Raw genomic sequence first — 22,314 nt, 5'->3', positions numbered from 1 at the left:
AATCGACCTTTAAACGTTAAAAGTTTACTTTGGTTTGAAGTTTAAGGTTATGTTTTAGTATTGGTGCACCACGCTTGTTGCGGCAAATGATTACTAACGTCATAATTTCTTGAAGCGGCGCAGCCACTCAATATTGATCGCACTGTACTTAACTTGAGAACCAACAGCTGTTTATAATTTAGGCATTGATTATACACACAACTGTATAATCAATGCTTCAGGCAGTTTGCGGACTAATTTTGGTTTAAATCTGCGAGTCTTATTTCTTATCGTAGGTTTAAATATATAACTCATAGCTGCATTTAGTTTCTTTCTCAATCGAGGATTTTCAAAAATATTATGAAAAAAGAATGAAAAACAATTATTCCGTACATTTCAGTGCATAGGTACCATCCATCCATATTCCACACACTTGTGACATGGGCAAATGAGAGAGCTTTTGATTTCATTTTATGTACATTACGAATATGTTATTCCTTATTCATATTAATTGGGTTGTAAACAATTGCATTTTGCACATTTAACATTACAGTTTAAATCTAACTGCATTTTTAACGATTTGCAACTTTGACATTTCTTTCGCATGCGCAGTGTATGGATCGACCTGGGTCATTTAGACAGACGTCCTTTGAATTGTCAAATTTACGCAAAACAGAAACTGGAATAATTTTTTTTGTGTATTTACAACACCCAACTCACTACAATAACGTCATTACTCACAAGTGATTTAATTTTAGTTAGCATGGATTAATTTCAATTTCTGTAACGTGTGTCGCGTAAATTGAGTACACAATCCAATTTGTTTACTTTTATCTTCCCGTACGACCTTGTCATATAAAAATAAAGGAAAACGAAGAATTTGCATTTTTGTAGTGGAATCTGCTTAAAAACCAGTTTCTTGGTGTTGAAAGTGTATTACTTTTCCTGTTGACAATGGTCGCTGAAAATTTTTAGTTTGTGGACAGTGTCGTGCTTACTTAGTGTCGTTATTATGGTTGAAATTGGACTTATTCCTCTGTTATGGCTGAGGACACCTCAAGGCCCCCTCAGAAGCAGTACGATTACCTACTAAAATTTCTTCTCGTTGGAGACAGTGATGTAGGCAAGCAAGAAATTCTTAGCGAGCTTGACGATGGCTCATCGGAGTCTCCTTTTTGTAGCGGCAATGGTAAAGTCGACGGTCTCATTTAAAATTGTCTCGTTTACACTGTTTCATTATCCTAGCATATAAGACCACTACGATTTTATTAGACGGTAAACGGGTTAAACTGCAACTGTGGGATACCTCGGGACAAGGCCGTTTTTGTACAATAATACGCTCGTATTCTCGAGGGGCACAAGGCGTCCTTCTAGTGTACGACATCACCAACCGCTGGTCGTTTGACGGATTGGATCGCTGGCTAAAGGAGGTTGACGAAGTGCGTACCGAACTTTCTAATTTTTATTCGTGCAAAATTAATATTTATATTTTTGACCTAATATTCAAATGAAATTCTTTTCAGCATGCGCCCGGCGTTCCGAAAGTTTTAATCGGCAACCGGTTGCACCTGGCGTTCAAACGGGAGGTCGGAGAGCGTGATGCCGAAGTGTACGCCAACAAGCATAGTATGGCATTTTTCGAAGTCTCGCCGTTGTGCAATTTTAACGTCGTCGAAAGTTTTTGCGAGCTGTCACGGATGGCTTTACAGCGTAACGGCATGGAGAGACTTTGGCGCTCGAACAAAGGTATTTTAATCATCTTTAAGATTCATCTACTTTGCTGTACCGGGTGACCCAATAAGGCTGTTCCTCGGCCATATCTCGAGAACCGTTCGTCGTATGACTTAGGGGTAAAAAAAATTATTAGGTAAAACGGTCATGAAGAATCGCTGGAAAATATTTTAAGTTCTAAAAATGACCATCAGAGGGCGTAACTCCCATCTTAAATGTTAAAATTGCATTTTCTTTAAATTTCGCATAATAAACTAAACATTCTTTTTTGACATTTTTAAAGAGAACCGGTTTATCTATCATTTTCTTAAAAACAAAAACTCAGTTATTTCAAAAAGAAAGATGGTGTGGGGCGTTCAATTGTTTTTTCAATAACCTGCTTTAACCGTTTGACCGATTTTAACAAATTTGGTATCGTTTAAAAGAGCATTCCTTGGGCAATGAGAATCAACCAAAATATAGAAAATTTAGTTGAATCCTTCTCCGCCAGGGGGCTAGTTTTGACACTATGATCCAACATTCTAAAAAAATCAAAAAAATCAAATGGAATGATATGACTTTTTCTTTATGAAAAAGTAGCCAAATAACCCAGAGAGGCCAGTGAAAACCGTTTTTTAAAATCTCGTGCCTAACCTCAAATGTTGGGAAAATGAGATTAATTAATTGATTAATAAAAAGGCTTAAATTGTATCTTAAATTTACTTTTTACGTATTTCCGGTATTTGTCGATGGCGCGAAAGAAAAGCACCCTACACTTTTAGGTAGACCTTGGAAAATTAAACAAAAGAAACACGATGCATTATAAAATAATAACATCCGTAATTTGTAAATTATTCTGCTGTGTTTACATTTAGAAAGTGCAGTTTTTTGAATTTGTAATATTTTCTAAAATGCCGATTTAACCAAGAAGTATTTAATATGCTGGCGATATATTGCGAGTATTTTCAAAATGCTACCATCGCTGCTCACATCTTCTATTTGCGTTATTCGAATCGACCACGAACCATCGCCGCCAACATATTAAATGCTTCTTGGTTAGAAATCAGCATTTTAGAATAGATTACAAATTCAAAAAATTGCACAGCACAGCAGAATAATTTACAAATTACGGCTGTTATTATTTTATAATGCATCGTATTTCATTTGTTTAATTTTCCAAGGCTTACCTAAACGTGCAGGGTCCTTTTCCAAACAATCTTTCGCGCCATCTACAAATACGGGAAATACGTCAAAAGTAAATTTAAAATACAATTTAAGCATTTTAATTAATTAGTTAATCTCATTTTTCCAATATTTGTGATTAGGAACGAAATTTTGAAAAACGGTTTTCACTGGCCTCTTTGGGTTATTTGGCTACATTTTCTTTTGGCTACTTTTTCATAAAGAAAAAGTCGTATCATTCCATTTGATTTTTTGGATTTTTTTAGAAAGTTGGATCATAGTGTCAAAACTAGCCCCCTGGCGGAGAAGGATTCAACTAAATTAACTATATTTTGGTTGATTCTTGTTGCCCAAGGAATACTCTTTTCAACGATACCAAATTTGTTACAATCGGTTAAACGGTTAAGAAGTTAAAGCAGCTTATTTAAAAAACAATTGAACGCCCCATGCCATCTTTGTTTTTGAAATAACTGAGTTTTTGTTTTTACGAAAATGATAGCTTTAAAAATGTGAAAAAAGAATGTTTAGTTTATTATGCGAAATTGAAAGCAAATGCAAAAGTGTTTTTAGAACTTAAAATGTTTTCCAGCGATTCTTCATGACCGATTTACCCAATAATTTTTTTTACCCCTAAGTCATACAACGAACGGTTCCCGAGATATGGCCGAGAAACAGTCTTATTGGGTCACCCGGTACAGGGTGTCTTCATTTTAATGTCTGATACGAAAGACATTTATAGTGGTAAGAATATTGGGAAATTTTCAAAAAACTGGCATTTTAACCTATTTTATATAGGCAACGCGACAACTGTCCAATTTCAGAAAATGGCTCACTTCCTTGTACAAGGTTCTAAACTACTTGTTTTTGATGTTTTTTGGGGACATTTTGAGAACTAAAAGAGATAGAGTGATGCAGTTTGGAGTTACTTTTCAAAGCTGCCTAGATTGACAATGCCAATTTTGACGTATATGACTTGTCGGAGTTATTTGTGGGAGTATAAAAAAAGTACAAAGAATAAAAGTTATGTAAAAATACTCTTATAGTAAGGGGGTATTTTTATATTTTTCATAGCCTGCTTAGTTTTTAAGATACAGCAACAAAGATTGTTTTTTCAAATGGAATGTATAATATTTTTTGTACCAATCAGTTCTTTTAAATTATAATGAGAAAAATTCATAGCTGTCAGTATGTTTGATGCCTGGTTTGATGAAAGGAAAATTGAAATAAATAGGGAAAACCGTTATTCAGTCTTGAGAATGTGGATTAAATACATATAGGCCTTGGAATACAGGTTTGGAATTTCGATTCGGGACTCATTACCTTTTTTGAATAATCGATCAAAAGGAATCATTTAAATATATTTTCAAGATGGCCGCTTTTCTAGTTGTATCAGAACGGTACCGGAACTTTTTTATTTCAAATGGCACTATCTTTTCTGATGGCATTTTCGAATTCCTCGTAAAAAACCAGTAGAACATTGTCGATATGATGGTAGGTCCAACTGACATGGTTTCGAAGTTATTTGACATTTTTTCACGGTTTCAGAAGTTCAATAAATTAGCCACATCACTGTTGCCTGACAACTTAGCAAAATGTATTTTTCACGAATGTGTTCACCCCGAGGGTGTAACATCTTCCCGCAATACTGTCACAAATTGTCTGCAATTGCTTGCAATCCCTCTGATTGCTGTGGCAATCTCCCTCACAATCGCGTTTGCAATCTCACAATCGTCTAAAACAATGCCGCAATCAGATTCGCAATCCCGCAATCGCTGCAACAATCTGACAATCACGTTGGCAATCGTGCACGCCCCCCACCTGTTTTTACTTTTTAGGTACAATCACACGCCTCGCGGTGTTAGGCAAAAAAGTTATTGGACCTAACCTTATTTTTTTAAATGGAACGTCCTGTATTATTTAACAATCTAAAAATATAGCATAGTAACTTTTAAAAAATATAATACACTAAGAATGATATTCAAAAAGGGCTCAAAAAAGATTTAAAAAATGTCACGATTTGATAAATACAACAAAATTTCAAAAAATTGTTGGATCTTTCGGTTTTTTTAATCTTTTGAATCTATTTAAATCAATATGGAATTTTTGTAGTGTTATATTTTGGAAAAGAGATTTTTAATATGATAGTTTTTGATTCAAATATTTCAATTTGTAAGGAACGAACCTATATTTATTAAAGGAGATATAGAAAGATGTTTCTTACAAGATTCTTTATAATGACTGTTGAATAATCTGCCGTTTTAAAATATTGTACGGGATTAGGTAAAAAATTTATAGGACCTAACTTCATTTTTTTTTTAGTTGAACGCTCTGTATATTTTATTCGAAAAAGAACATATTAAATTCGCTTTTCAAAACTATAATACTCAAGAAATTCAAAAAATGCAATATTAGATTTTTCAAAAAATTAAAAAATTTTAGTGTTAGTTCTTTTTTTTATCATTTTGAATTTTTTTGAATGATTTGTATTTTCCCTATTTATTGCGATTACGTTATATACTAAAAAAGAAAATGCAACTTTTTAGTTTATAGAGGGTTTTCTATTTAAAAAATGAGGTAAAATCCAGGAACTTTTTTGTTGACATCGTATATGCACCTATTTTGAAAACGGACTACTTTGCAAGTAATTTTGTAAAGACATTTTTTCGTAACTCTTTTTATTCTGATATTGACAATTTTCAAATGGAAACCATATGTTTACTAGGCATCAATGGAAAGAGCATAAAAATCGGGCAAAAAATCTACTTGGAAAATTGGTTGGAAACTGTTGATTTCAACAGGATGGTGCACCTGCGCACAACGCCCGAATCGTGTAATAATACCTATCGAAGAAATTTCTTAGAAAATGAAAAATTTATCACAGCTACAGCATTATCTTTCTTTGGAAAATTTCGTTTATAGAATACTCTATATTCTGTGATTTTGCTTCGCACATGACGTCACACTAGATACGTAATAACATACCGTGGTAATATTGTGTCGTGGGAAATCGTAACTTTAACTTCCAAAGGCGACTCGACCGCTAAATAACTTCGAAACCGTGTCAGTTAGACATAGCATCATATTAACAAAGTAGTACTGATTTTTTATGAGGAATTATAGAATGCCATCAGAAAAGATAGTCCCATTTGAAATAAGAAAGTTCCGGTATCTTTCTGATACAACCGGAAAAGCAACCATCTTGAATATATTTTTAAATGATTACTTTTGATCGATTATTCAAAAAAGGTAATGGGTCCCGAATCGAAATTGTTCCTGAGATATTTCTAATGGTCCACTTAAAAACACCATCCTGTATATTATAGTTAATATTTCAGAAAATGCTCAAAATAACAGTATTTTAATAGGATTTGCTCATTTATCTTATTCAGTTCAAATTCTATAAATATAAAAGTTAGTCTCTGTAATCAATATAAATCAATTTAAAATGAGCAACCATAGACTGGTTTCAGTCAGATTTGAGATAAATGAGCAAATTCTATTAGATTCCTCTTATTTTAAGCATTTAATGAAATATGAACTATATATTTCACGGCCTTGTATTTAATTCACATTTTCAAGAATAAGGGTTTTCCCTATTTTTTAGGGTATTTTTCTCAAAGTGAAAAATCGCTATTGGCTGCACTTTGTCGCCCGTCCGTCCGTCACACGTACTCCTACACCACTCAACCGATTTGGGCGATATGGGGCTCATTTGAAAGGGTTTGGTCCAAGGATTCTGTGCATACCGATATTTTTTTGTTTTGCGCATGTGCAGTGTCAAAAATTTGGATTAACGCATGTGCAATGCTAACTTCTTTATTTACGAAGATATTTAAATAAAATTTTATATGTAAACACTACGAATATAAGTAAAATTAACGACATTTTCAAAATGTTGTTTTGCGCATGCGCAATGCCAACTTTCTTATTTATGAAGGTATTTAAATGAAATTTTATACATAGGCATTCGGCATAAAGACAAATCTAACACCAGTTGCAAAATTTGGTTTTGCGCATGCGCAATGCCAACTTCCTTATTTACTGAAAGCACTTAAATGAAATATCATATGTAGGCACCTTGAATGAAACTAAAACTAATACCGGTTTCAAAATTAGTGTTAACGCATGCTGTATGTTTTATTTATGAAGGTCTTCAATGAAATTTCTAATGTAGACAATGCGCAATGCTATTTACGAACTGCTTCATTTAAAAACGTTTCACCAAGAGAATGGAACAGCATTAACTAATTAGGAGGAAAATACGTTCTCGTCATTTATGCTTGCAAAATCTCAACGGTGTCTTGTAGAGCTTAAAAAGTGGCAATTAGCACCAACATTTGAATATATTGTGCAACTCAGAAATGCGAACCAATAAATTAAAGGTATCTCCTCCTTGATGAAACCAACGGAGCACGATGTGATAGGCCTGTTGGTTGCTGCCTACCTATTAGGCGATCATTACTTTTGTCAATGACCGTACATGAGAAATCAATATGTATGTGCCATTTATAGGAACTAAATCAAGCTACCCCTAATTACTGCTCTTAGTTAATGGTTGTAGAATTAAATTTATCATATCAAGCACTTACTAAATCAACAGCAAATAATGTAAAACAAATGCCCTAGAGCCTACTTATTTTATGATGATAAATTTATAAAGAAAAGTAAACGTAAACTTTACCTAAGTTTCTTGAATAAACCAACGCACAACTACATTATTATAATAATTCTGGTGCGTCAACAAAAACATCATCACCACCTTCTCTTTTTAGCTCCAGTAAGAATGCCTTATGAACTCTCCTTGTGCAATTTGAATAATTAAGATTCGCGGTAAAACATTTTTCCAGTGGCGTAGCTTGCGTTTCATAGAAATTTGTAATTTTAGTGTCTATTTGTCCATTTTAGCTTTGTTTTTAATTGCTTAATTTCTTTATTTGATTTTTTGCAGCCTTTTTTTATTCCAGATGAGCAAGACTTTTCAGTTTGTTGAAGTTGCTAATTTTTGAAATTTTCTGTTCAGTTTCGTTTTTTTTTTCTATTTGTGAAATCTTGAAATACAACTTATACTAATCCTCACTTTGACTTTTTTAAGCAGTCGGCAAAATGCGTCCGGTTATCACTTCTACTACAGGAGTAAAGTAGAAGAATTTTCGGTGGCTGTTCGGACGGCAGAAACTTTTAACTTTTAGTAAGAAGGCCTCACTGTACTACAACTGCTTCATATTTCAACTCAACGAAGTTTTTTCCGTAATTGGGCAACACGGGTTAAACTTCTCACACAACTTGGATGAACTTGCTTCAGCACACATGTATTATAAAAAATGAGGGACTACGTCTTCAACAAAACAAATAGGGCTGGTTGCCCGTAATTTAACGTAAAAAGGCGTGCACGCTCTTTCACCGTCGCGAAAACTAACAGCAGCCGCATCCTCGTTTTTTCGTTGTCTCTAGTATTTAAGGTAACACCTCTTCCACCATAAAATCTTTTTTATGAAATTTCCAATAAATTGCCAATCACAACGAACGCCAACAAGAAAAGCGCAATTCTTCGAAACATCTGCGTCTTCGTTATCTCTTAACAGCGATAAAACACGTGTGTTAATTTTCGCCTGATAAAACTCCTTATCGCAAACGAGTAGATAAAACTTTTTATAAAGTACCTACCCAAACTAGTTGTGTCTCATCACTTCTAACACCTTATCTAAATTGAACAATTACAAAGCGACAAAATTACGTACCTAACAAAATTTCTAAAAGGAATAACAAACACGGAAAAAACAAATTCAAGGAAAATAAACCAATGTTGTGTCTATTTCGTAAGTAATCCCCAGATTTACTTATTAAAGTGAAACATTCTCATATAGAGGGTGCCCGTCGTTGTTTTTGGTAAGATATATCTAATGTTCATAATGGGATAAAAATAAGGCATCTGAGCTCACACCTTAATTTCATTATCGTGAACGCCGCATTATCTACTCCAAAACACTGAAAATAAAAGCGTTCTTTAATCATCCCTTGTCTTTTATTTCAGTACTGAGCCTGCAAGAGCTTTGCTGTAGAGCGATCGTCGCGAGGACCACCGTTTACAGCATCGAACAACTACCTCTACCTCCGATCGTGAAATCTCATCTCAAATCGTACGCGCTCACCACGTCCAATACCCAACTGCGATACACACACAGCCAACGCAAAAGTACGAGCAGAAAGCTTCGTTTCATCAGTACCCCCACCTCGCCCGGAAGTAATAACAGAAGTTGTGTTCCTCGAAATTCCTGCACGATCTCATGATAACCCGGGATTGTGCGGTCGAGACCTAGTCATCTTAACGATTGATCTGCAATAAAATATATAAAACTATTTTTGTGCGTTAACGGAACAGGGTGATGACGATAGAGGGAGTAGTTTTATTTTCAAACAGATAGCGTAACTTATTTTGTGAATGGCAGTTTACAACTAACCGTCCTGTAATTTTTAAATGTCTACGATGTATGTTTTGTAATAACAACTTATATGTGTATATACGTATGTTATTGAACTAGTAGTAAACAAATCAAAAGCTTCTAATGGTTTACGCCTAAACGATTTTACATTGTGAGTACACTGTGTGATTATGTATTATGCTAGTCTGTCTGCCGTTTGGCATACCACGTAAACCAAAAAATATTTAATTATAAATGTTTCTGAGAAGGAGGCTTTGCGACTTTGGCCGATATCAAATGTGCTCATTGGTAATTTTTCATTGATCAAAATTTTATGGTGTGTGATCTTTACTACGAGACACCACATGCACAAAAATGCTTCATTGCAATTTATGCAATCTTTTTCAAAAAGTGGCTATGTTTTGAGAACAATGTGATACTCCATGTTTTAAATCAAACTTAAAAAGTCATTCTAATATCATGAGGTATACTTTGTTTTTCATTTTTCCCTTACAATATTCAACACACAATAATCAAACACTGTATATTTTTAAATGTTTTGAAAAGGAGAGAAATACAGAGCGCGCAAAATTTAATTTTACAGGGCCTTGCGATTGTTTTACAGGTGAATTATGGAGTCCATTGTACGCCACTTGTTTAGTTCTGCACTTGTCAGTGATTCAAAGTGGGAAGATAATGGAATGAATATCGCAATTATTACTAGCTTTTGATTAATATGTAATTAGTATAAAAATATAATTAAAAGATATGGTTGCACTTAATATTTTATAAAGCATCAAAGTATTACATGTGCAAGTCGAAGGGTCCTTATTTATGAAGTACTAAATAAAATTTGTGCGATCTATTGCTTTGCACATTATATTTTATTATGTCATCGTTAGTGATTACCATTATATTAGTTACATTAATGAACTTGTGTAAATAGTTCCGTTTTTTAACATTAATTACCTACCTACCTATATTTTTGATGTAATGTATTATTATATTTGTTGTAAAATTTTGTATTTATATTGTGTCATTTGCTAAAAAAAATGTGTTTGTTACTCTTTTTATTTCTTTTTTCTAAATTGATCGTATGGTGCAAAGATAATACACATCACGTGATTACATTTCTTTAGCACTTTTCTACCTACAAACACGGCAAAAGCTTCATTTGCAAAGGGTTCCAGTTGTGTGGCTTCAGGACTTTTCGGTTCCGTGTCCTGTTTCTTTTTGTTTTTAAGGGTTCCAACTTAAATAAATCACATTATTATTACAAAATGTACCTAAATGGTTATGAAATATAGGAAAAAATAATACATAAAACTTGGGTACATATTCTATTGCATAAACATATTTTTTAGGTCTTTTTCATCCTTCCTTTCAGCAGTAGTTTTAACTATTGCTTTCTTCGCACCCTCTTTACTGCTTTTGATACATTTTCACTATCAGTCGCTCTAAAATATTTTATATTTGTTTGGTATTAAGGTTAAGTTGGCAGAAATTAATGTGGTAGCTCCGAACAAAAGTGAGATTTCTGTCTTTTGAAATTTACACTTTACAACTGTGAACATAAATTCACAAGGTCAGATTTTATTCTGTGCCACCAAGTCTGATAAAAGATTAGTGTCTTTAATGGAAGTAGGTATGATATCATGACTAGAAGCTTTTCGTTTGCTAGATAAGGAAATTGAATTGTGTTTAATAGAAGTTCCAACATCGATACCGAAGTGATAAATAGTGAAATTCGCGCTCCGTGTTATAAATTTGAGTGCAAGTACAAGTAAACCTGATAAATAATAATAACTGGTATAAATGATGGTTGGTGATGATGTTAGTTACCTATCCAAAGGCATACTTGTAGCTGACTTTGAAACCGCTCGTCCAATTTGTGAACGAGGGGTCAGGGGTAATCTACCGCCGTCACTGTTAGATGGGCGGTTGTACCTCCCACTCTCTTCTTAGAACCTGCTATTCGTACCTATAGCACAGGTGCCTATAGGCAATGCTATAGGTAGTACCATTTTTTATTCATTTAATAAAGGTTTTCTTTGTACACGTATTTCAGTATGCGTTCTATGGTTGATCTATGGGTTGGTCGGAGCAAATTGCACCTTCTCATATAAAGAACTATTATCGGCCACATAACTTCTAGATACTCTTTGCTTCTAGCTTTGTTAGTTGTTTTTACTTATTTACGTACTATATTACGCACTCTTATCGCAGAGGTGGAATGTTAAATCGTAATTTGCAGTTCAATAATTTTCTTGGGGCCATGCGTGTACTTATAAGGGGTGTCAATGTTAAAACGTGCAGTCGGCCATATCATTATATATATTGCCATATTTTCCAAACTAAAGAAGGGGAGGGGCTGGGAGGTTAAGGGGGTTGTCACTCATAACGTCATTCTGGTTCACCCTCGAAACGGTTTTGCGCGATTTTCAATATCTTCTTTAGTTTGGAAAATATGGCCGACTGCAAGTTTAAAAATTGATACCCCGTATACAGGGTGGACATTTTGTCTAGAACACTGATTAAGTGATTAGTGATTATATATTCAAAACTACAATTTCTGCAGGCGTGCCTTTGCATGGTCAAGGGGCCAGGCCCAAGAGGGTATATTTTTTGTAATTAATTGCGCCATTTTATTCCGAATTTAACGCATTTAATATTTGCGTACCTATCTGTCACGGTTTTTTTTGCAGTATAAAACTTTATTTAAACGAAATATTTAGAATTGTGTAACAAAGAAGAAAACAATAATTAACTACCTATAACAAAAAAATTTCGTCAAACTGTTTTTCAGTTGGGAGTGTGCCCAGGATACATGCACCATTTTCACGTTGGATGGCCAAGGATATCTTCTGAAATAAAAATTGCTTAGCGCGTTTGTCACCGGATTCCGCAATTAAGCTTTTGCCTATTTTATTCAGAAAATCTCGTGATTCTTTGCACCATGGTCCAAGTGTCTCGAAGGCAACGCACGTCAATTTTTTTCTTAAACATTTAGAGATGCAAGGGTCCATTCCAAAATGCATAATTATCTCTTAAACCGTTCGAGGTACGTGAGTGCTCTTTTATATAATCGCAAAAAAATTGGTTTATTTTTGGGCTTATTATGGGTCCAATTGGTAGCTAAGTGAACGGACCGTTTCGATCTTCCTGCACAGACATATTTAAGGTTCTCCAAAAAAGTGTAGTATACAGGCTGATTCAAATTCGAGAGCCACCATGGGGATCTCGAGTGTAAGTGTAAGAGATAGGCGAGTAGTTTAAATTGGGCAAAGTTGCGTATTTTGATGCTTAACAAAATACAGTTTTGAAACTGAAAAAATTCCGACTATTTTCGGAGATATTCGGAAAAAACGAATGTTTGCAAAATCGTTTTTATTTTTTACATTTCGAAATAAATGACACATTATTATGGCCACCTTTTTTCGTCTACAAGATGCTACTTTTAAATTTTAAGTTTGACGTTTCGTCTCCAGTTAACCGTCATCAATTTGTTTTTTTCTTATGGAAGTCATTTTTACTTTTTGTGTCATTTGATAGAGAATTTTTTGCTAATTTCAAAAATGTAAACATCACAATTTTTTTAATAACGTTATATCTTCTTTTTTGCCTAGAAAACTTTGTTTTGGGTAAGTAGTGTACGTACCGGGTGACCCAATAAGACTGTTCCTCGGTTATGAAGAATCGCTGGAAAATATCTTCAAGTTCTAAAAATGACCACCAGAGGGCGTAACTGCCATCTTAAATTTTAAAATTGCATATTTTCTTTCAATTTCGCATAGTAAACTAAACATTCTTTTTTCACATTTTTAAAGAGAACCAGTTTATCTATCATTTTCGTTAAAACAAAAACTCAGTTATTTCAAAAACAAAGATGGTGTGGAGCGTTCAATTGTTTTTGCAATAACCTGTATAACTTCTTAACCGTTTGACCGATTGTAACAAATTTGGTATCGTTGAAAAGAGCATTCCTGGGGCAATAATATAATTAATTTAGTTGAATCCTTCTCCGCCAGGGGGCTAGTTTTGACACTATTATCCAAAATCCTTAAAAAAATCAAATGGAATGACTTTTTCTTTATGAAAAAGTAGCCAAATAACATCCAAAGAGGCCAGTGAAAACCGTTTTTCAAAATCTCGTTCCGAACCTCAAATATTGGAAAAATGAGATTAATTAATAAATTAATAAAAATGCTTAAATTAATTGTATCTTAAATTTACTTTTGACGTATTTCCGGTATTTGTCGATGGCGCGATAGATTGTTTGGTAAAGCACCCTACACTTTTAGGTAGGCCTTGAAAAAGTAAACAAACGAAACACATGCATTATAAAATAATAACATCGGTAATTTGTAAAGTATTCTGCTGTGTTTACATTCAGAAAGTGTAGTTTTTTGAATTTGTAATCTTTTCTAAAATGTCGATTTCTAACCAAGAAGCTCGAGCTGAAATCTAATACTTTTTTCCCTTGTATAATAACTACCTATATAATTATAATTTCCTTAATATCTTCGATTTCTCACAACAAACAATAATAAATTACAACTGGGCACAATAATAGACGCGAAATTTTACAATTTACAAAAAATTTATTATAAGATAATTAGGGGAGAAAATATTTAATATGAAGAAATTACCATCGAAATCCCTATGGTGTACTAAGCAATTCTACACTCTATATACGAAACGAAGTACAGTCGATAATAGAATTTATAGAGAACAAACAGCTAAGTTGGTGGGACCACCTGTAAAGAAACAAGTTAAACAGATATGGGAAGAGAAAATTCAATACAAGAGACAGACATTAAATAAAAGGGAGAAAGGTCTGAACTGAAGCCAGAGACCTGCCAAAAATAAGACAGGAGTGGAGAAGATTTCTATATATGAATATGGAAAAAAATTTGCACATGCGCAATCCAACTTTTGTATTTGCACAATCCAATTTTTGGCTTCCCGGCTTGAGCTAGGTGGCTTTGCGATCACTGTTTTTTGGATAAGTCAAAATTCCATAGAATGTCGACGTTTTAAGCATCTTTTATATGCTTTTTCCGTCTGTATGTGTGTACGTTGGCTCGACGAATTTTGTTCAAATTTTGTACCTAATGCCTACAGAATCGAAAAATAACACGCAGTGAAAAAAATGTTGAAGCGACAAAATTTGAAAATTGAAATATTTTTTTCGCCAAAACGGTTATTTTGATTTCGTAACAATTTTGGCACTTGTATATTAGGCATAAAGAATGTAACGGCCGGTTGCAGGAAAGCGAATTATAATCAAAATCCTACGTTATTTGCCAAATCTGAGTTTAAACAAGAATTTTGACATTTGATTGGCTGCCTACTGCAATATAAAGCCAATCAAATGTCTTAATACCGGATTAAACAATAATCCTGGATTATATTTTTGTGCAACTGGCCGTTACTGTCAAAATTTTTTTTTAAATATCTGGTTTGAGCTAGGAAACTGTTCATTCTAGTTTTATTCACTACACTGACAATATCAGAATAAAAGAAACAATATATAAAATTTATTCACATGGAATAATTTTATCAAAATTTTCACAGTATACCGACTAACTTCACACCAGTGAAATAAATAAATAGTTTGAAATATGTATAAACATTGTAAACAAATTTGTAGCATCCATAAGAAGTACCTATAGCGAAATAACAAAAGAAACATAATTAACTTGCAGACACTTCTCGTGGTGGCGATAATGGTTCATTGTTCAATTGGGGTCCATCAACACATTTCCACAACCCGTACGTCTTACCTACAGTTGTCTGCCACAATCTTAAAGTGCCGTCTTCGGATCCGGACGCATACAGTTCTCCATCAGGTGAAAATCTTACACAGTGTACAGGCCCAAAATGGCCTTTGAAAGATTCTGAAAAATGTTCATTACTTCCACAGAAGGTAAATAGGGATTTACCAATTTCCGTTCCAGTTGTATAATCGAATTTATACATTTTGAAATCGTCACCACCGGCCACGAAAATGCATTTATCTGGATGAAGAGATGCCGAGTTTGCTGTCGTCGGCAATGGAAATTCTCGAATTTTGCTTAATGAACCTGAATCTAGAAACGTGATGTTGTTGCTATGGGTTACCGTGATGACGCTGCCATCCCTTGACACTTCCAAACTGTTTGGAACTGCAGAAAATTCCAATTTTTGAACTTCCTAAAAAAACCATTACAGTAGAACACAGGCAAAAGCGATAAAAACTACTTTTCCAGAAACTCTGTCCCAAACTCTCAGGGATTTATCATCTGCGCACGATATCAAGTGAGAATCGTCTCGGAAAAACAACGCATGTCGTACACCGGCAGTGTGTCCTGAAAATACTGTCGGGCCTAAAATAAAAAGGGATAACCTTCACTAAAAACCAGTCGGTGTAATTGATCAATTACCGACATAAATTCAATGACTTTTTATGAATAAGTTAATAACTTACTGGCATCTGGCTTATTTAAATCGAAAATTCTGACCAGCTTTTCGTTACTTCCGGTTGCCAGAAAGTTGCTATCTTTGGAAAAATTGACACTTTTAACAATATGATTGTGTTGGAACGAATGCAATTCTTCGCCGGTCACTGCATCCCAAACCTTTCCCGTAAAATCGGCGGCTCCGCTCGCCGCCTTCGTAGCTTGAGCGTTTAGGGCAACTCCCCATACGGCGCCTTTGTGGCCTTCGAAAGTTCCTATCCAGTCTCCAGTATCACCTTGTCTTAGCATGGGTTTACCGTCTGCAATATCAATGCCACATGAGAGGAATAATGAAAAGTTGACTTGAACAGGAAATAAAGTGGAAGAGCGTTGTCCTTTCCTGAATTTAATTAACGTGAGGACAAACGCATGAAGGTTTTATTGGAAAATCAGGCCAAGGAAAACAGTTCAACGTTTAAGGTTAGTTTAAGAGAAAAAAAATTCGTTACCTTTACAAGCCGATATTAAAAAATATCCGCACTCCGTTACGGCACTAAAATCGAGATGGACGACGGGACGAGTGTGGCCACTGCATGTTAGAGGAGTTTGTCTCAAATTTGCCATTTTTAGGTCAATAAAAATTAAAAACTAACCAACCATACGAGTTCGAAACACGAACTGTTTGTGTTGTGTTGTGCTTGTGTTTAGCAGATAGTTGACATGTGCATTACGCATGCGTACGCCTCAAATATTAGTTGCGTTCAACCAACAAAAATAGTAAGGTACATTCTATCTACATCAGGTAGGCTACTGTGTATACGACCGTGGCTACGTGTGAGCTGAGAGGCGATGCAGTGTGTTTGAAATTCTTCCAGGGACGAGGCATCATTCTTTAAGTTAAAATTTGAAAATTATCCAATCAAATTCGTCAATTCTCTCAGTTCAATTATGTACTAGGCCAGTAAATGAACGTGGAATACGGTGATACTGTGTAATTTTCCGCGTCTCCACCGAATCGCATGAAAATTTGGATTTAGGTTCTACTTCCCTTCCAATTCAAAGTTGAACTTAAGCCTAAGGAAACAACTACCCCTATTAGAAAAAAATCGTATAATTGTAAATTAAAGCGGGTAATTGATTCAAATCATCTTTTAAATGTGTGAATAAATATCAATTAACATTAAACAATATATCTTACCTCTAAAATAGTTATAATTAAAACAATGTCATAGAATACTTTAACTCCGCTGATTTGGAAACTACCCGTATTAATCATATAATTGTAAATTCAAGCAATTTGGGATTATTTAATTATACAGTAACATTAAATTTATATTTGCTGTTTTTATTTTTTACCACATAATTTCTACCCTTATAAAAACCAGCCCTTGCGAAAAAATTCGAATAGTTGTAGTAATTTTTTTTCTTCATTGATACTATATACAGGGTAGTGACTTGCCTAACGCATCATAGGGATGTCAATGTAAAATTCATAACATGCGATTATTGGCTCCCTAAATTATTTTAAAGCAAAAATGTATTAAGGTTTTTTGTAGACAAAAATTTTTTACGTCCATCAGCCGTATTAGTTTTCAATTTTTTGCATAATAAATACGGAAAATTGGAAAAATAAAACCCGCATGTTTTTCAATAATCTGTGATGCCATGGAATTTTATAGTACCAAAACTACGCCAATATCCGTCATGCCATGGAATGTCTGCTATAAAACAAATCAAATTCTATCAAAAAGTATTATATTTAGAACAGCCAATTCAACATAAAGAAAGACCAAATTACTAAAAACGGTTTCCTAATATAACAATTTACAAATAAATGTTCGAATAAGTCACCATTAACTGCAAGACAGTAACCAAGTCGATCATAAAATCCATTACGAACTGCTGCTAATTGATAATTGGATATCTTTTTGTTTTAGAAAATTCCATGGCATCGCAGATTATTGAAAAAGATGTGGGTTTTATTTTTCCAATTTTCCGTCTTTATATGAAAAAAATTGAAAACTAATACGGTTGAATGGCGTAAAAAAACTTTAATACATTTTTGATATAAAATAATTTGGGGAGCCAATAATCGCATGTTATGAATTTTACATTGAAATCTCTATGATGCGATACGCCAGTCACCACTCTGTATACAGTAATTTTTTTAATTAAAATTTTACGAATTTATTTTATTTCAATTAAAAAAACAACCTTTATTGTTTGAAATATACGTCCTAGATCTCTAGATTTTCAATAATAAATAGAAAAAAATAAAATTTATTTTTATGTGAATGTTAATTATTTATTTATAATACAATAATGCTTTGAATTGTAAAAAGTATTGAAAAATAATTAAATTTCTTTTTCAGTGTCGTCTTTCTCTTCACCTCCACTTCTTTCCACACGAACCTCATCCTCGTTCGCATCTTCGGTCTCATCTTCACCTTCTTCGTTGTCCATTATTGGAGCACTATTGCCTTAATAGCACATTATGTTATGTGTATCTTACAATGCTCCAATAAACACGCGTTTTGATGTAGGTATTAAATATATGATTGGTTTTTTACTTATGAATCGGTTAATTTTTAAGCTACGAAGTGCTTTAAAAAACTATTTTGTAGGTTTTTTTAAAAGCTATAAGATTATTCAGATTAATTTTTTTAAACCCGTATTTTTGAATGGGTTGTAGTTGAAAGGGCTCGAATGAGTCACGAATAACGAGTGTATGCAAACTTTGAACAGCCATATCTTAACCAATTTTTGTTTTACAGAAAAACAAAAAAAAACAAAATGTTCAGAAAAGTAAAAGCTATATTTTTTTATTCTTGTAAATTTTTCATAGCATACTTTTGAAGTTATTCTGAAAAAAAGGCAATTTTTCAAAATTTCAAATTTTTTTTACTTCAAAACTGCATTTTTTTCAAGGTATATTTTTGCTAAGAATACTTTTTTCGATACAATACTTACTTTTAGAGTTATTTGCGAAAAACTGTTTCAAAACGTGTTTTTTTGTTGAAAAATGAACATTTTCACTCGCAAATAACTCGAATACTACTTAGTGAAAAAACTTTATACTTTATAGAACAAAAGTTGCTTAGAATTACTCAATTTATCAATTTTTCTTATTTTGAACGTATCCCCCCCCCCCAAAGTAAAAGCAACCCTGGGCTCAAGTTCACCTTTGAAGTAGAGGATAAGAGGAACCTAAATCCAAATTTTCAAGCAAATCCGTCGAGGCGCGAAAAATTACACGCCAAAACGGTCATTTACTGGCCTACTTTTCTGAGAAGTATTTCATACTGTGACTTTTGAGGGCCGAAAGTTGCGGGGAAGGTGGTATCACCGGGGGTCTAGAATACCCCCCAGCATACCCCTTTTTGCCTTTGGGGGCGGGGCGATATTCTATATCCTCCAGTGTTACGTTCTCTTCCAAAATATGTTTTTGTTTCAATAATAACGGGCGATCAAAATTGAGTTGCTGTCGAGTCACCTTTGGAATTTTTGTTTACATGGGAAATCGTATCCAAAGCCGTCTTGACAGCAATTCATTTTTGATTGCCCGTTATATATCAATAGGTTTCTATTCCCGAGCGTTCTTAGGCAAATTTCAACTTAATTAATCATTTTTGGCTACGTTGCAATATCAGGAGTACATCAAATGCGAAATTTTTGTACCTACGCCTGATACGTTCAATTAACTCGGGAAGCTTTGATTCAAGAGGAGATAAAACAGTCATTAAGTAAATTTAGATTTCATTTGACGTTTTTGGCTAAATGCAAATTTCTGTACTCCTGATACGTAAAATGGTTTGTGGAAACGTTTGTTTCAAGAAGATAAGCCAAAAGGTTTCTATTCCCGGGCGCGCTTAGGCAAATTTAAATGTAATCAATCAGTCTTCGCTACGTTGCAATATCAGGAGTACATCAAACGCAACATTACTGTTCGCCTAATACGTTCTCCAATTACTAGAAGCTTTTATTCAAGAAGATTCCAATTCCTAGCCTTCCTAAACAAATTTAAATCTAATAAAACCTTTTTGCCTTCATTGCCGGTATCAGGAGTATATTAAACACAAAAGTTCTGCACGCCTGATACTGTAATCGATTATTGTAAGCTTTGATTCATGAAGGTAAACCAATGGATTTCAAATATTTAGCGCCCAAAAGCAAACTTAATTTAATCAAACGTTTCTGGTTACGTTACTGGTATCAGGAGTAGATCAATCGAAAAATTTCTGTACGCCTGATATGTTCGACGGTTACTGGAAGATTTAGTTAAAAAAGATATACCAATAGTCGGTTCCCGAGAATAATGCAATGCAAAGTTACACCGAATTTAATGGTTTCTGGCTACGCTGTGGGACAAAGTATTACATCAATTGCAAAATTCCTGCACGCCTGATACATTCATCTTTTACTGTGAGCTATTTGATTGGTGGAGATAAGCCAATTGACTTCATATTTCTTGGCGTCCAGAAGCAAATTTAAGCGGTATTTATACGTGCATGTGTATTACTCTTTCAAATTTTATGGGTTTTTGGATTTGATCTCTTATATTCAATTTGAAAATGTAGGGAGGATAATAAGCATATGCAATCTCTAGCATAGAGTAAAAGTTTTAAGAATTATTTTTTCATAAATTTATCTCTTCTCAACCGCTTTTTAATACAGAGCGTTGGAAAGTACACATTTTTATTAGAACTTAATATAGGTAATTAGTAATTACTTACTAAGAAATTACTATATAATCACCCTCCATTTTCCACTCCAAAAATATGGGGGTATAGCTCAGTGGTAGAGCATTCGACTGCAGATCGAGAGGTCCCCGGTTCAAACCCGGGTGCCCCCTCACCTTTTTTTTATAGGGCGCTGGACGTAGAAATTACCAAGCATGTACTTTGCAACTCAATTTAATAAAAAATAATATGAAATGTACATAATATCGTATTGTTGGTCCTCAACCAATTTTAAAGGTATAATAATAACAAATACAAAAATATAACAATTTCATCCAAATAAAAGCCTTAAGCGACAACAAGTTCAGTATTAGAATCCTTGGTAACCAATTGCAATAAACTGCCATTGGCAGGACGCGCCTGGTTACTGCTCCATTTCCAAAACAGTTCGGCCAGAAATTCCAGAGAGGTCCACGTAGTGAAATCCGCATTTGGCATCCACTTTCGATTCATTGGGGTATCCAAAGTAATAGGTAAAATTGCGACACAAGTTGCACCGGTGGGAAGCCCGCTGTCTTTACCGGCTAGGCTTTTTGTTAAATGGTGTACAGCCGCTTTGGCCATGCCATAACCGATCATACCTGGAGTTTCTTGAAGTGCTGCACTAGCACCTGTCAACGTTAACAAACCGCCCTCCTTCAAGTGCGAGGCCGCAACACTCGCTGATACAACTGAGCTCCACACACTTTGCCGCCACATAAGATCTGCACTTTTTGCAAGGCCCTTTTTAGCATTGCCACCGGCCCACCCACCTGCCACACAAATTATGGCGTCGAGCTTCGATGACCCTAGAGCCGAAGAGACAGATGTTAGTACGGATTCTTCCTGTTCTGGTAGGCTGTCGGTGCTGGTAACCACAATGTTGTGATCGGCTTCGTCGTTTAATCCCAAATCAATCGATGCTACCCACCAATTTTGTTGTTTGAAATGGGACACGCACGTTGCTCCTAGCGCTCCTCTGCCACCGTAGATTAGCACTTTGGGAGAAGACATGCTGAACGTTTGACAGTGGCCACGAAAGTGACAGGAAGTGAAAGGTAAAACCACGAGCTGGAAGAACAAGATTAGACGCAGCAGGAAGGAGGTTGGGCTGGGTTAGGGGTTTTCGATTTTCCACCTTCGTCACCATCAGCAGCGTTAACCGCAAGTGCTGGCATCGCGCACGGTTCGTAGTTTTCGCGATTATCGGACGGGGGTCACCTTTTTTATTGTAATCTAATCATAAGCCGCCGTTTAAAAATAGCAAGAAACCTTTTGATAAAAGCGCGAAGCTCGCTGAAGTTGGCGGCCTTTTTTTAAATAAAATAAATAAAAAAATCTCCCACAGATGTCGCGTAAATAAAAAGCCTGTCGCCTTTCGGCTGCCGCCATTTTCCTTTCTTCGTAAAACGTTTTTTAAGTAGAACTAGACGTAGTTTCGGGTTTGACTTAAAAAATATGCCAGTAAAAGTCGACATAATTCCTCCACCACCAGCAAACTCCAAACAGCCGGGAGTGACAAAATCCTTATTGTATAATGGGTCGCGATTTCAAGGTTTTCAAAAATCCAAAGGCAATTCCTACGAAGTAGAAGTCGTCTTGCAGGTTAGACTTTCTCCTTTTTTTTCGCTTTGTTTTTTTTTTGGATCGTTACGTAAACGGTTAAATTTAGAAATGTTTGCACAAAAATGGCGGGATCTATAACTTCGGTTCTTTGCAGCATGTCGACGAAGAGAACTCCTACCTGTGCGGGTACCTGCAAATAAACGGACTGACCGACGAGTATCCGACGTTAACGACGTTCTTCGATGGCGAAATAATCAGCTCGAAGTATCCCTTCCTCACCAGAAAGTGGGACGCGGACGA

The 22,314-nt window shown here is 34.8% G+C and overlaps 3 protein-coding genes and 1 non-coding gene across 4 annotated transcripts; 2 read left to right on the top strand and 2 right to left on the bottom strand.

The window, feature by feature from the left end:
* The first annotated feature begins 607 nt into the window (after positions 1 to 607).
* LOC116179197 (ras-related protein Rab-40C) lies at positions 608 to 9,380 on the top strand. The gene is made up of 4 exons (XM_031498912.1): positions 608 to 1,168; positions 1,225 to 1,418; positions 1,503 to 1,725; positions 8,903 to 9,380. The coding sequence occupies exons 1-4, from the start codon at positions 1,021 to 1,023 to the stop codon at positions 9,157 to 9,159; spliced, it is 822 nt and encodes a 273-aa protein (XP_031354772.1). The 5' UTR covers positions 608 to 1,020; the 3' UTR covers positions 9,160 to 9,380.
* Positions 9,381 to 14,808: 5,428 nt separating this feature from the next.
* Positions 14,809 to 16,436, bottom strand: LOC116179196 (serine-threonine kinase receptor-associated protein). The gene is made up of 5 exons (XM_031498911.1): positions 16,240 to 16,436; positions 15,760 to 16,050; positions 15,534 to 15,658; positions 15,236 to 15,485; positions 14,809 to 15,190 (listed from the first exon to the last, which is right to left on the bottom strand). Exons 1-5 carry the CDS (start codon positions 16,352 to 16,354, stop codon positions 14,988 to 14,990), a joined length of 984 nt encoding a protein of 327 aa, XP_031354771.1. The 5' UTR covers positions 16,355 to 16,436; the 3' UTR covers positions 14,809 to 14,987.
* A 4,074-nt stretch (positions 16,437 to 20,510) lies between these two features.
* On the top strand, positions 20,511 to 20,582 carry Trnac-gca. The gene has a single exon. It is a non-coding gene; the product is annotated as a tRNA-Cys (tRNA).
* Positions 20,583 to 20,627: 45 nt separating this feature from the next.
* Positions 20,628 to 21,618, bottom strand: LOC116179195 (dihydropteridine reductase-like). The gene has a single exon (XM_031498910.1). It carries the CDS (start codon positions 21,460 to 21,462, stop codon positions 20,758 to 20,760), a length of 705 nt encoding a protein of 234 aa, XP_031354770.1. The 5' UTR covers positions 21,463 to 21,618; the 3' UTR covers positions 20,628 to 20,757.
* Between the last annotated feature and the right edge of the window lie 696 nt (positions 21,619 to 22,314).

The sequence above is a fragment of the Photinus pyralis genome, unplaced genomic scaffold, assembly GCF_008802855.1.
Source record: "Photinus pyralis isolate 1611_PpyrPB1 unplaced genomic scaffold, Ppyr1.3 Ppyr1.4_LG8, whole genome shotgun sequence".
Lineage (NCBI taxonomy): Eukaryota > Metazoa > Arthropoda > Insecta > Coleoptera > Lampyridae > Photinus > Photinus pyralis.
Note: the sequence above shows the minus strand (reverse complement) of the source record. Positions and strands in the feature narration are given on the sequence as shown.